The following is a 12,959-nucleotide window of genomic DNA, read 5'->3' as shown; positions in this document are numbered from 1 at the left end:
AATGAAAAAAGGCAAGTGATAGAATATATAAAACATGGTATTTTGTATAAGGTTCAAAAACAAGCAAAACAAAATAACATTATTTAGGGTTATAAATATGGGTAAATTATTTTTTCAAGTACATTTTCATTAGTATATTTGAGATAGTGGTTACCTCTGGGGAAAAAATTATCATTTAGGATACAGGAGAACAGACAGGGGACTTGAACAGCATTGGTGATGTTATATTTCTTAATCTGGTTCATGAATTCATGGGTTGGTTTTAGTATTAGGTTTCAAAAATTATGTAAGTGTTACATATATTCTTTTTCCGGTGAAATATGCTTTATAATTAAAGTTGATAAATATTTTAAAAACAATATTTTAGTCAAATGTATACCAAAACCTCAATAGTGATCATTTCCAGGGATGAAACTCTGGGAAATTTTCATTTTCTATAGTACACATTTGAACAAATTTAACAGCAAATATTTAATATATATGTATTTGGAAAAAATAAAATTTAAAAATGTTTAATTTGATGTTTCAATAATAGTTGTAAGAGAGAAAGCTTTCCTCCCTAGTTATTTATAATGATCACCACTTCAATTTTTCAGCACTAGAGCTCCTCCATGAATACTGCTCCCATTCACAATGAATGACGTTCCAACTGAGTCCTACCGTAAAATTAATCTGAATGGCACTGAAACAATATTCTCAACTTCCTACATATGATAGGTGGGGGCCTTGGGAGACATATAAACATTCTTTATAAATAAGCATCAGATCTACTATCCTGGGTGATGTGTCCATTAAAAACTTATTGAGGGAAGGGACCAGCTACAGACAGAAAAAAATATAACAAGAAAGTCCTTCAAATTGGCCCCTTTGCCTTAAAGAAATCAGGAACACTTAATAGTCAAGATTAGTGTTGTCAGCCATTCATCATCTTTTCTCTACTAAATATTCTTATAAACTTCTAGTCTTACAACTAGACAATGTACAGAAGACAGTCGTGCACTCTTGCGGTGATTACCACTATCGTATTACGACTCTTAAATACATGCTCTCATACATGTTGGTCCAATGTTGGAAACTCCATGCAAACAGATATAATGGCATCATAGCCCTGAGAATGTACCAGTGGGGAACAATCAAACATCAACTACACCGAGGGCCCAAACTTCTAACAATACAAAGTAAAAACGAAGTGTGGCAAATACACTTGTCTTTGGCTGTATATTTTATCTATTACTTTCTATAATCAGGAGAGAGAAAAAGTTATTTTCGCTTCTTATGGCTCAGTACTACGACATAGCAGAAAGTAGCACTTAAGGAATGGGACCTCAGGAAAGGTGTTTTTGTCAGTGAAAATAGATAAAAGCATGGAGAAAAGAAGTAAGAGTCAACAATACTGAATTATTTAAGAAAAGGTCTTGAAATTTAAGAATGAATTGGTATTGATATGAAGAGAGCAAAGAGGAAGCTGAAAGGATTTAATGAGTATAAGAGGAGGCTGATGGTTATCTAAGGTCCTCTACATTGTAATATTTTCAAGAAGGTGCACTAGAAATTGCAGTTGAAGATGAAAACTTTGGAAGAACTGCCAAAACTGCATACAGTGCTCATCAAGGAAAGGAACGATTTGGCAACCTAAGCCTGGATCTGGATCATTCTCCTGCATTCCTTTAACTTTTGATCTGCCTCGACCAGGATTTTCTCAGTGTTGAAGACACAGTTTTTTCCAAAGCTGATACTTACAGGCCACCAGGTGGAGCCCAACAGTCACAAAAAAAAGAGCCCCCTCCTCAGCCTGATTTGCTTTTTGCCTTCTAGCTGGCCAGGTCCGTACCCCCTGAAAAGAACGTACAAACTTATAGATTTGGTAATGCGAGTCCATAGCATTACATAACTTGGTTTCTCCCTCAGAGCTGTCTTTAAAGAATATGCTCTCAAAAAGATGAAATATTCCTTTTGCAAAGGGAAAGACTGGATACGGTTATTTTTCAGTTTGCTAATCTTGGAGCCTATGTTTCAATGAAACAAACTAATTTCTTCTGTTTGTTTTTTCTATCAATCTAGTCATGGTTTGATTTTCCTACTAATTACAATTCAATGTATTTAATGTAATTTAATGACCACCTCTTCAATTCCTGTCTACCCTATAAGAAACTGAATATCTACCAAAACGGAATGGAATGTCAAAGTATTTGCTTCCATCAGTCAATAAATATTGCTGACTGACTAACAACAACCATAAGGTGCAAAGCTAGGAGACAAAGGCGATACCAGAACAGACCCCCACCCCCTACTTCCCATCTCTACCACAGTCCTCCAAGGTCAGAATTTCCCTTCCTCTGCTTTCACCTCACTCCATCATCCGCTCCAGTAGAACCTGCTGTCCTTCACACTCATTAAAGCCAGCAGCACTGTAACCCATTCTGTTTCTCATTTCCACAGCCTCCCATTAAGCCTAGGCAATTCCATGTTCAACCAAGAACTTCTCAGTCTATACTGACCTATTCATTTTTCCTCCTCCTCCTCCACCCTCAAAGCCACCAGACTTTGCTTGATAATATAAATATGTCAATTTGCTCTAGGTCAGTTCATGCCATATATCTTCAGTTAGCCTTCAGTGTTGCCAAGAAACACTATTAAGTTCCTCACAGTAGCTGCTGTAAAATTTTCCCATTTTATTCAAGATTTACCCTTAAATATTCAAGAAGAAACCACGACAAATCTGGGAGAAAGTGACAATGATATCTCTATGCTCATGACATCCTGGAAAGAGAAGCTGGAACTGTAAACTCCAGACTTTAGGATACCAGATTTCCCAGAGGTCTGAGAAAATATAGGCATGAATTCCACTGTAAGAGTTTCTAAAGGGAAAGATGATTTAACAGGGTTGGGAAGCTCTTAAAACTGTAAATCTGATTATATAATTGCAGATCATTCCAGCGAGGAAGCCAATGTGGCTTTTTAATTATCCTGGACCAGAGTCTAGTACTAAATATTAAAGGTACTAAATATGTTGTGATGTATAACAAAAAACAGTGACCCCTAAAAGCTAGCAAGGGCTCACTTGGGTTTTGATAGCATTACAGAACTAAGATTCATAAAAATGTGGTAGATGTGATGTATACAGAGGTGAACAAGGTTCAAATGAGATCTCTCATGACAATTCTAAGAACAAGATAGAAAATAATAACAACTGGAAGTCTCCAATGTTGTAATACTCTTTGAGCTGCCCCTAAATGGTGGCCCCAAGGCAGCACTAGGGTGTCAGAGAAGCAATGCTTACAGCAAAGAGGAGGCCGAGTTCCATGTCCTCCCTAAGGATCCTTCCAAAGCTACTAACATCATATATTCCATTAATGTGTACATTCTATTCAATTTTTTTGTTAAATATCTGTGCCTTCTCAATTTGGCATTCTCCATCTGAGTTTTTATACTTGTTGTATGCTATTGTCAAGCATGGACTTTGAAGTCATAGAACCTTAGTTCTCATCATTTTCTGTTCCAAATTACTCCTTGTGTGTTTTCTAGCTTGAGTCATGGTGCAACATCTTCCTAGTCAACCTGGCTCAAGACATTGGGGTCATCAATTCATTTCCATCAACTCATCTGACCAGTCAGCAAATGTTCACTAAGTGTCCTTGTCCTGAAGGAGCTCATGGCCAAGTAAAACAAATAAGCAATTGCAATCCAAACAGATGAGAGCTCTAATAATAGTACTAATAGAAGCTATGGGAGCACCAAAACGGAGGCCTGTGAGTCAAGGAACATTTTTTGAGTGGACAACTGAGTTGAGTTTAAAAGTTGAGTATTTCACCAAGCAAACACTAGAGAAAGGAGAAAGCCACTGTTAGGAAAGGAAGTGTAACGTGCAAAAGTTTGGAACTATGAACATACACAGTCAGCTTGGGAAATGGCAAGATGGATTTCTGATAGTGAAGACCATGGAAGGAACTGAGATGGCTCCCAGTGAATTGTGGTTAAGTGCTATCAGCATCCACCCACTCCCCCTAGTCAGAGCCCTGAAAGTTCATCCAAGATTCCATCCTTCTCCCTCATGCCCCATTTCTAATTAGTCATCACATCTGGGAAAATTTACCTTCTTAATCTCCCCTGAATATTTTCATTTCTTTTGTTTCCTCCATTGCAACTCTGTATTTCAGGTTCTCCCATCTCATCTGTCTTACTGCAATAGTGTATTATGACCTCCTGCTGCTAGGCATGTCCCTCCTCATCTATTCTTTACTCTCAGAGTGATCTTTCAGCAAAGAGGCCTCTGTCCTGTAAGAAATGATCCTGGATTTCCCCCTTCACCGACCTCCTCTAAATTCCCCCAAATTATTTTATTCCTATGGAAGAACTTACAACTTCTGTTTTGTACTATAGGTAGAACTCAAAGAGATAAGCCATTCAAGCCATCTGTTTTATCCACGCTCATTCCCAGAGAGTCCCACAGCGCTGCTAATTGGGTGTGAATCATGGATGGGACTCTGGACCACCACCTCTGCTTGAAACTACTGATGAGGGAAAATACCTGCCTCAAGCTAGACCAGTAAGATTTTCCACCACAGGAATTCTGTATTGTGATCTAGGCTTTAGTATGTAACTGCCATAGGACTGGCAGTACCATTTTGGGGCCATGTGTGCTGCTGTGCAGGTAGAAGACTACTGTGCAGAGAGAAGCAGAATAACACAGCTCATATGCAAAAAGGGGTAAAGAAAAGATACTGTGTGGTGGCTGGGCTAGTCACAGGGGTGAAAGAGAAACTGTGGTTCCTTTGTTGCCTTGTTAGTTCTGATTTTCTCATGAGACTTCCTCAATTTCCTGCTCACCAGCTTCTTATATTAATCTCTACTTTTATTTAAATTAGCTCAAGTGGGATTCCACTCCTTAGAATCAAATTATCCCTATGATATATGTATATGCAAAAATCCTTTTGCATTAGACTATAAGTTCCTTAAATAACGAATCCATAGCTTGTTTACCATTGTATTTCTCAGATAATATAGCACAGTACTTTACACATAGTTGAATCAAAACCTGTCTGGTGAACTAAACATAACTACAGAAGAGGTAAATGACTTTGAACTTGAATAATTAGAAGCAATTACATAGGCAAAGGAAGTCCAATACTTTCAAGGATAGAGGTATAGGAGTAGGGAAGAAATTCAGAAGGAAGCCACCTTAGCTAAACTTGACTTTTAGGGATAGTTTTTGTGGAAGCTAACCACACACTTTCGTACCCACAGCAGGTATTACCATCACACTCCTGGTCAAAGCCTGGCAAAGATAAAGGAGAAAACCTAGGCAGTCATAGCACAGCATGTTCTGATTAAGAAACAGTGACCTCAGTTCTTAAAGATCAGTAACGGATAACCAGAACAAAATGGCAAGGCGACCACCAACATACTCAACAGCTGCAGCCCTCACCCCTCGTACAACAGACGTCATCTGAGAAATTCATCAGGAAAACTTACCACATTTTAGTTCTTAAAATAAATTTTCTCTTTTTCACAAAGATTTTAAAAGGCATATTTTCATAAATGATAATTTTTATATCCTTATATTAAGAAGGTAGAGAAAAAACATGGTGTTTCCATCTAGATATGATTATCTTCATTTTTTATTTTGAAAATTATATAATTAATAAACGACTATCATTTTTAAATATTATTTCTTTAGAGCCAGCAAATGTGCTTGAGGCTTCAAAGCCTTGACTCCCTTTTTGTTGTATTTTACCTTCAAGAAAAGGGTTCCTGATGAAGTAATGGCTCAGCTATAAAAAAATAAAAATTAAAAAAGACCTAGAAGGCCATGAAAGTAATAAGAGAAACTCATACTATGAAGATTTCCTGACTACACCCTTACAACTTGAAAACTAAGGAAGCAGTCCAATCAAGTACACACAATGGGATATGACAGAAAGGCAGATAAAAAACAAGGCTGGATTTCCTGGTTTGATGTGAAAGTCTTCCTCTTTTACTGCCAAACAGAGTGTGGCTGCACAATCAACAGGACCAGGTGGCACAACCGTTACTGGGCCTTTTGATTTGATGGTGAGAAACTGGCAAGCTTGTAAGAAGGACTATTTAGGGCTCAAGGGGTTGACATCACTTTTGGATAATGAGTTAGGCTTTAAAATGATGACATTGCAATCACACCACTTGAGAGGAAAAAAAGAAAGTACAACTGTTCCTAAGTAGCTATGAGATCATTTAAATCACACCAATCTTCATATAACTGAAAAAGTGGCACAGGGTAGTGTTTCTTATATATGAAACACTCTTATATATAACACACACATTTGATTTGGCTTATTTTGCTAGGCATAAGAAGCTAAGTATGGAATAAACCTGATACAAGCAGCACATTGTAGCCATCCATTCAGTGCTGACTCTCCTAATCATAGGACATTCCCAGGAGGGTACATCCTGTACAAGTGAGATGACCAACAAGCAAGACATTAAACTAGAATAAAAGTAAATCAACAGGCTCTTTTCTAGATTGTATACCTTTATAGTCATTTCCTGTGAAGCATAAACCAGACATCATCTATAATAAACACTTAATGACATAGCTAAAACTTACTGCTTTTCTTTCAACATGAATACCAGTTCTAAGAAGAAAACAGGCATAGCATTTGGTCAAGCAACTAGGTCCAGCAGTTTCTTCAGATCAAAATGAAGTGGCCATCCATGATGCTCTGGGACTATGTCATGTATATTTAAGTTAGATTGATTTCTGACAGCTTCCACAAAAACATGGTACCCCTTTCCTTCTTACAATAGGGTAGTTTTTAATGCCATAGGTGAAATCAATACCGAAAAAGAATGCCATTCAAATATACCTTCATGTTCATATTTTAAAGCAAAGGAACCTGGGGTCTCCTGAATATGTCTAGACTTTGCATGGTTTAACACTAGCATCTGCAAGGAGAGGACTGGTTGTTTGATGCAATGAATTATCTGTGGTACACAAGTACAAATAGGACACATGACATTAAATAAGTAGAGGCTCAGAATATGCTCATGTTTTACACCAAAAAACAAAAACAAAAATGTGACTGCCTGGTAATTCAAGGAACATACAGGCAACCAGTTGAGGTGGCAGCTAAGAGTGACTTCTGAAGAATCAGGACCAAAATACACCAGAAACGATGCTTCAATAAAGAAATAATAATTAAAATACACAAAAAGTTTACCTAAAGACCACCTAAACTGAGTTCTGCCTGTCACCTGTGGTTTTTCCTACCAGAGATCACCTACCCCAGGGCAAAATTGCAGTCCTCCTTCCAGTCCACAATGCGGCAGATGAACAGTGTGTTGGCATAATCTTTAGGCCGTGCCACAAAGTCCTGGGGACAGTCCTTGAGAGGCACATAAATTCTAGGCACTCGGTGGTCTGAGGGAGAAAACAGGGCGTATTTCCTAAACAGTTCGCTGTTCTTATCAGCCAAGAGTTTGAGGAAGCCGGTTGCTGCTCGAGAATGTTTTTTCTCCAAGATGTAAACCACCTGAAAACACCAAAGATATAGTCAATGTTGTTTATCTGCAGTACTGAATTACACTTGGGAGAGGTCAGCAGGTTATAATTTGATCAACTAGCAGGAACCAGCAGTTTTTCTAGGTCAAAATAAGTGCCTCTCAGTGATGATCTGTGACTAAGTAATCTATATTTAAGTAGCAACAAGTATCTAGTAAGCATATATATCCAAGAAAAATTATGCAATACATGGATGAATTAAATCAAAGAGCTTTTATTACCATGACCTGTGTCTTATAAAGACATGTGGGACTCCAGCAGGGAAGTATAGCTCCAGGTATTTGTTTCACATTATACTTTTCTCCCATGAGCAATACCAGTATCTCACAGAAACAACACGGTAGGTGCTTTTTGTAAAAGAAAAAGGGTTATTAGACATAAATTACTTCTCTTAATTATGTCTTCAACAGCTGAAAGGAGAAATATTTCATCTTCCTCCTTTCCAAGATTAAACCCAAGCTCTAATTTGACTAGATGAAGATTGAGGTCACCGCTCCACCACATACACATGCGACTTCCATTGAGAGAGAAGTATTCTCCGAGAAAACGAGTCTTCTCCCTCACCCACTCCCCACCCGCCGAACGCATCCCTCCTGCAGTGCTTCCTTTCCCCACTGTAGCCCGTCTGCAGGTTCATCCCTTCCTCAGAGCTGCTTGCCGACATCCACCAGACCCCTGAACAAAGATTCAGCCTGCAGTTGAGCTGGCTGCTGTTCTTCTCTATGTCCCTGACTCCATATGGAATCTCAGCCCATTTGCAGGAAACCTCCAAACCAGTTGAGTGCACCACACCTCTCCCCCAGTCACTCCCAGCTACTACCCCACAAGAGAGCACCTTAGGGCAACCGTCTTCTCATGCAAGCTCACTCCCAAAACATGCTCTACTTTTTCCCTCTTAACTCTTCCTTCTTCCCTGAAAAACAACTATTTTAAACAAACTGCCGTACCCTCTTTCAAGAAGGCTGTGGGACGCCCCCCTCCCCCTTGCATGTAACTATCTGTCCTAAGGACTGTCTTCCCCAGCCCATTTGGGAAGAGGATGCTCCTTTTCCCACATACGGCCCCTGAAATTGGTGTCCGCGTTTTCCCATGCTGCACCGCCACACCCAGACCTTTACTCTTCCAGCCTCATGCATGTATGTGCACCCTCTTCTGGTTCAGGTGGTCCCCTTCTTGTTATTATCATCTCCTGGCCTCCTGGTTACTCTGTGAAATCTGGCTTACAATCTGGCCCTCCCACATCTACCTAGGTGAGTAACTTAGTCAACATCCTGTCCTCACCGTTCCCCTATCTCTTCAATGCCAGCAACCTTCACTTCTATTTGACTTCAAAAACTCGTCCTCATGGCCACACCTCAGCATCATCTGGAACTAGTCCAGTTCCAACACCCGCTCTCTGACGAATCCATCACACAGCTCACTTGTTCTCCAGTGCTGCACTCCACAGGCTTTTTCACCACATCAAGACTTCTAGCACCTTTAACCCTTGCCTGTTCTCCAAGTCTGTTAGCTACGTCTAAGCCTCAAATCCTTTCCTCCCTTCCCAGAGCCACCGTGTGTGTGTGCGTGTGTGTGTGCGCGCGCACGCACAATACCAATACCACATGCACACTTTTTTTTTTTTCCTTTGGAGACAGCCTTGCTCTGTCACCCAGACTGAAGTGCAGTGGTGTGATCTTGGCTCACTGCAACCTCCGCCTCCCAGGTTCAAGCAATCCTGCCTCAGTCTCCTGAGTTTCTGGGACCACAGACATGTGTCACCAGTCACCACGCCTGGATAATTTGTTTATTTAGTAGAGACAGGGTTTCACTATGTTGTCCAGGCTGGTGTCAAACTCCTGACCTCAAGAGATCTGCCCGCCTCGGCCTCTGAAAATGCTAGGATTATAGGCATGAGTCACTGCATCCGGCCTTGAGCCACCATATTCTATCACCTCAAGTCCTCTTACTCAAGCTGTCAAATGCCTTCTCTTCTGATCCTTCTACCACCTCACCCTAAAAACCCTCAGTCCTGGAACATTTCAGGCACCAGTATTCTCCAACCTTAAACGCAAGGTATAGAGTTGATCAGCAAAGAAATTACAATTGTACAGATGGATAGCATTATACATTGTTAAACACCTTTTGCTAGAACCTTAAATTCTCTGAAGATATATTTTCACCTGTCCCCATTCTGCACAATCTCTCCTTTCATCTTCACTCTCTTGATCCTCTCCCAGGGCTCCAGTTTTCTCAATGTTCAATCTTTTTGTTGTCCCACAACTCCCTGAGGCTCTGTTCAATTTTTTTCAGTCTATACTTTCTCTGTTCAGATTGGGTAAATTCTACTGATCTGTCCTCAAGTTCAATGATTCTCTGTTGTGTCGTCTCTACTACTGAGCCTATCCAATAGTGTTTTTACTTCTGTTATTGTACTTTGCAGGACTATAATTCCCATTTGGTCCTTTTTATAATTTTTTTTTTTCTTTTGAGACAGAATCTTGCTCTGTTACCCAGGCTAGAATATAGTGGCATAATCTCGGCTCACTGCAACCTCCGTCTTCCGGGTTCAAGTGATTCTCCTGTCTCAGCCTCCCTAGTAGCTGGGATTACAGGCACATGCCACTGCACCCAGCTAATTTTTGTATGTTTTTAGTAGAAACAGGGTTTTGCCATGTTGGCCAGGCTGGTCTTGAACTCCTGACCTCAGGTGATCCGCCCACCTTGTCCTCCTAAAGTGCCGGGATTACAGGCGTGAGCCACCATGCCCAGCCTTTTTATAATTTCTAAATTTTTGCTGAGATTTTCTATTTTCTCAAAGGTTTCAAGAAAGTTTTTAATTGCTTATTGAAGCACTTTTATGATGGCTATTTTGAAATCATTGTTGGGTAACTGCAAGAGCTCAGTGCTGGCATCAAATGATTGTCTTCTTATTCACGTTGTGATCTTCCTGTTCTTGGTATGACGGGTGGTTTCCAATTGTATCCTGGACCTTTCGGTTATCATGTTAAGACACTCTGGGTCTCATTTAAATCTTTTATTTTAGAAGGCAGTCACACACCCTGTTGAGGTTTAGCATGCAGGTCCTGACCTACTTTTGTGGGCTGTAGTTTCAATGACAATTTCCTTGGAAAACAGCCTTTGCAGTGCTATCTTGGTATGTTTGGTTTATATGGTATCACTGGGGCTCCCGCTGGTCTCTACTGGTACTGCCTTCGTGGGCGGAAAGAAATTCCCCAAGCCAGGCCACCTGGTCTAAGTGTGGAATGGGGATCTCTAGCCTGCAAGGACAAAGAAGCTTCCCATTTTGGGTTTCTTGTTGTGGCAGGATCTCCTTTACTGGTGCTACCTGGCTGCCCAGCGTTTCTGAGTGGAAGAGGGAAGTCTCTGGTCCACAAGGATAAAGAGGTTTCCTGGACCACACACACATTATGACCAGATCTCCTTTGCTAATGCCACCCAGCTGCGTGGTATCTCTGGGTGAAGGAGGGAAGTTCTCTTGCCTGTGAGAACATGGGGGCTTCCCATACCTGACTGCATGCTGTGGCCAGATCACCTTTCCTGGTGTTTTCTGGGTAGATGCCCAGCGTCTCTGGATGTTCAGTGCCTCTGGGCAGAAGACAGTCTCAGCCCCACAGAAACAAAGAGGCTTTCTGGGCTGGGCCACTTCTAGAATCTTTCTTGTTGGAGCCACTCAGATACCTGATGTCTCTTGGTGGGAAAGAGAAGCTGCAGGTTCAGGGAGGAAGGAAAGCCCTTCTCTTAACCACTTATTGTCATTAGAGCTCTTTACAGGTGCTGTGGATTGCCTGGTATTGCTGGAGGGATTTCTGTTAGATCTGGGTGAGAATGAGTCTAGCTGGACCACCCTCTATTGCCAGGTTGGCATTCAGAAACACTGGGCTTGGGCCACCTTCTGTTGTTGCTGTTGTTGGTGGGGGGTTGTGAGGTCCCTGCTGTTATGATGTTTCTCTAGTACTGGCGAAACTAGTTTGCCTTCCTCTTTTCACCTTTTAGAATTCTCCTTTGGTTGCCTCTTGTTTTTTCCAGGGTTTACAGTTATCCTCAGTGGGAGGAGCAAGAAAAAATAGGTCTATGCCATCTTGTCTGAACTGGAGATTCTTGTTTCTTGTTTTAATGTCTGACAGCACGGAAGTGTATAAAGTAGGTTGACATTACTACATTAGTTGCAATTCATATAATGTTGATTGTCATGGAAATGACTCTACCATAGCATAAGTTTCACAGGCAAGTGCTGTTTTGCCTTGTGATTTTTGGTTGAATCCACTAAAAACATTATCCAAAAGAAAGGGAGATAGGGACAAGGGAGAAGGGAGAGGGAAAGCATGTTTGGAGGACAGGAGCAAATCACAGAACACAGGTTCCAGGGCTGCCTCTACTCAGCTCTGACTGCAGTCATTTAGGAATTTGGCCTAGTGTTACCAAATGTTTTGTTTTGACAAGAGAAGCCAAAAGTCTAATTTTTAATGTGAACACCCCCACCCCCGCCCACCGATGACTCTTTTTTTTTTTTTTTTTTTTTTTTTTTGCTGAAAGCAATGAAGTCAAAATTTTTAAATACTGCAAGGTCAAACAAAATAGGTCTGTGAGCCAGATCCATCCCCAGGCTTTCCATTCATTCTAATCTCCCACACCTAGCATGTTGCCTGGAGCACAGTTAGTACTGAAATATACAGAGTATAATTTAGAAATTCCTCATGTCAGTATGCAAGAGCAATACTCTACTAACCAACCTGCTGGGTAGAGTAAGCACACTGCATTCTCAGATGAAACACACTGATGGATGCTTCTGAAACATAAAGTCTCATGCCATTATGCCACTTTATACTTTGCCCTTCACCATTTCTACCACTTTGAGCTATCTGCACAGTTAGAAGTCAGCTGTGTTTGGTCAAGCGTGTGGGCTCACACCTGTAATCCCAGTACTTTGGGAGGCCGAGGCGGGCAGATCATGAGGTCAGGAGTTTGAGACCAGCCTGGCGAAACCCCGTTTCTACTAAAAATACAAAAAATTAGCCAGGCCTGGTGGTGCACGCCTGTAATCCCAGCTACTCGGAATGCAGAAGAATCGCTTGAACCAGGGAGGCAGAGGTTGCAGTGAGCCAAGATCTCGCCAAGCACTCCAGCCTGGGCAAAAACAGTGAAACTCCGTCTCAAACAAACAAAAGAAGAAGTCAGCTGTGTTTCATCCCACATCTGAAAATGACACTAGCTTATATAATTAAAGAATACAAATGAATTGTGCAAAATGGTGAAATAGGAATATAAAAACAATTGTTTCATAACTAAATTGAATACTTTGGAAAAACTAAAAAAGACATTAAAAATTATTTTAAATTAGGTATGGGCATGGTAACAATAAAAAAAACTGGAGCAAAAACTGTACAAATCTGAAGAGAGTCTATATTCATACTTCTTCTCC

The 12,959-nt window shown here is 40.7% G+C and overlaps 1 protein-coding gene across 1 annotated transcript in view; it reads right to left on the bottom strand.

Annotated features, from left to right (window-relative positions):
* The window catches only part of DIS3L2 (DIS3 like 3'-5' exoribonuclease 2), a 389,257-nt gene that overhangs the window by 188,695 nt on the left and 187,603 nt on the right, over window positions 1-12,959 (bottom strand). The window contains exon 8 of the mRNA XM_011980219.1: window positions 7,261-7,508. Within this exon, the coding sequence (XP_011835609.1) occupies window positions 7,261-7,508 (248 nt within the window). The remainder of the gene's footprint in view (window positions 1-7,260; window positions 7,509-12,959) is intronic.

The sequence above is a fragment of the Mandrillus leucophaeus genome, unplaced genomic scaffold (assembly GCF_000951045.1).
Source record: "Mandrillus leucophaeus isolate KB7577 unplaced genomic scaffold, Mleu.le_1.0 Scaffold21, whole genome shotgun sequence".
NCBI lineage: Eukaryota > Metazoa > Chordata > Mammalia > Primates > Cercopithecidae > Mandrillus > Mandrillus leucophaeus.
The sequence above is the reverse complement of the archived record's forward strand: the minus strand, read 5'-3'. Positions and strand labels throughout refer to the sequence as shown.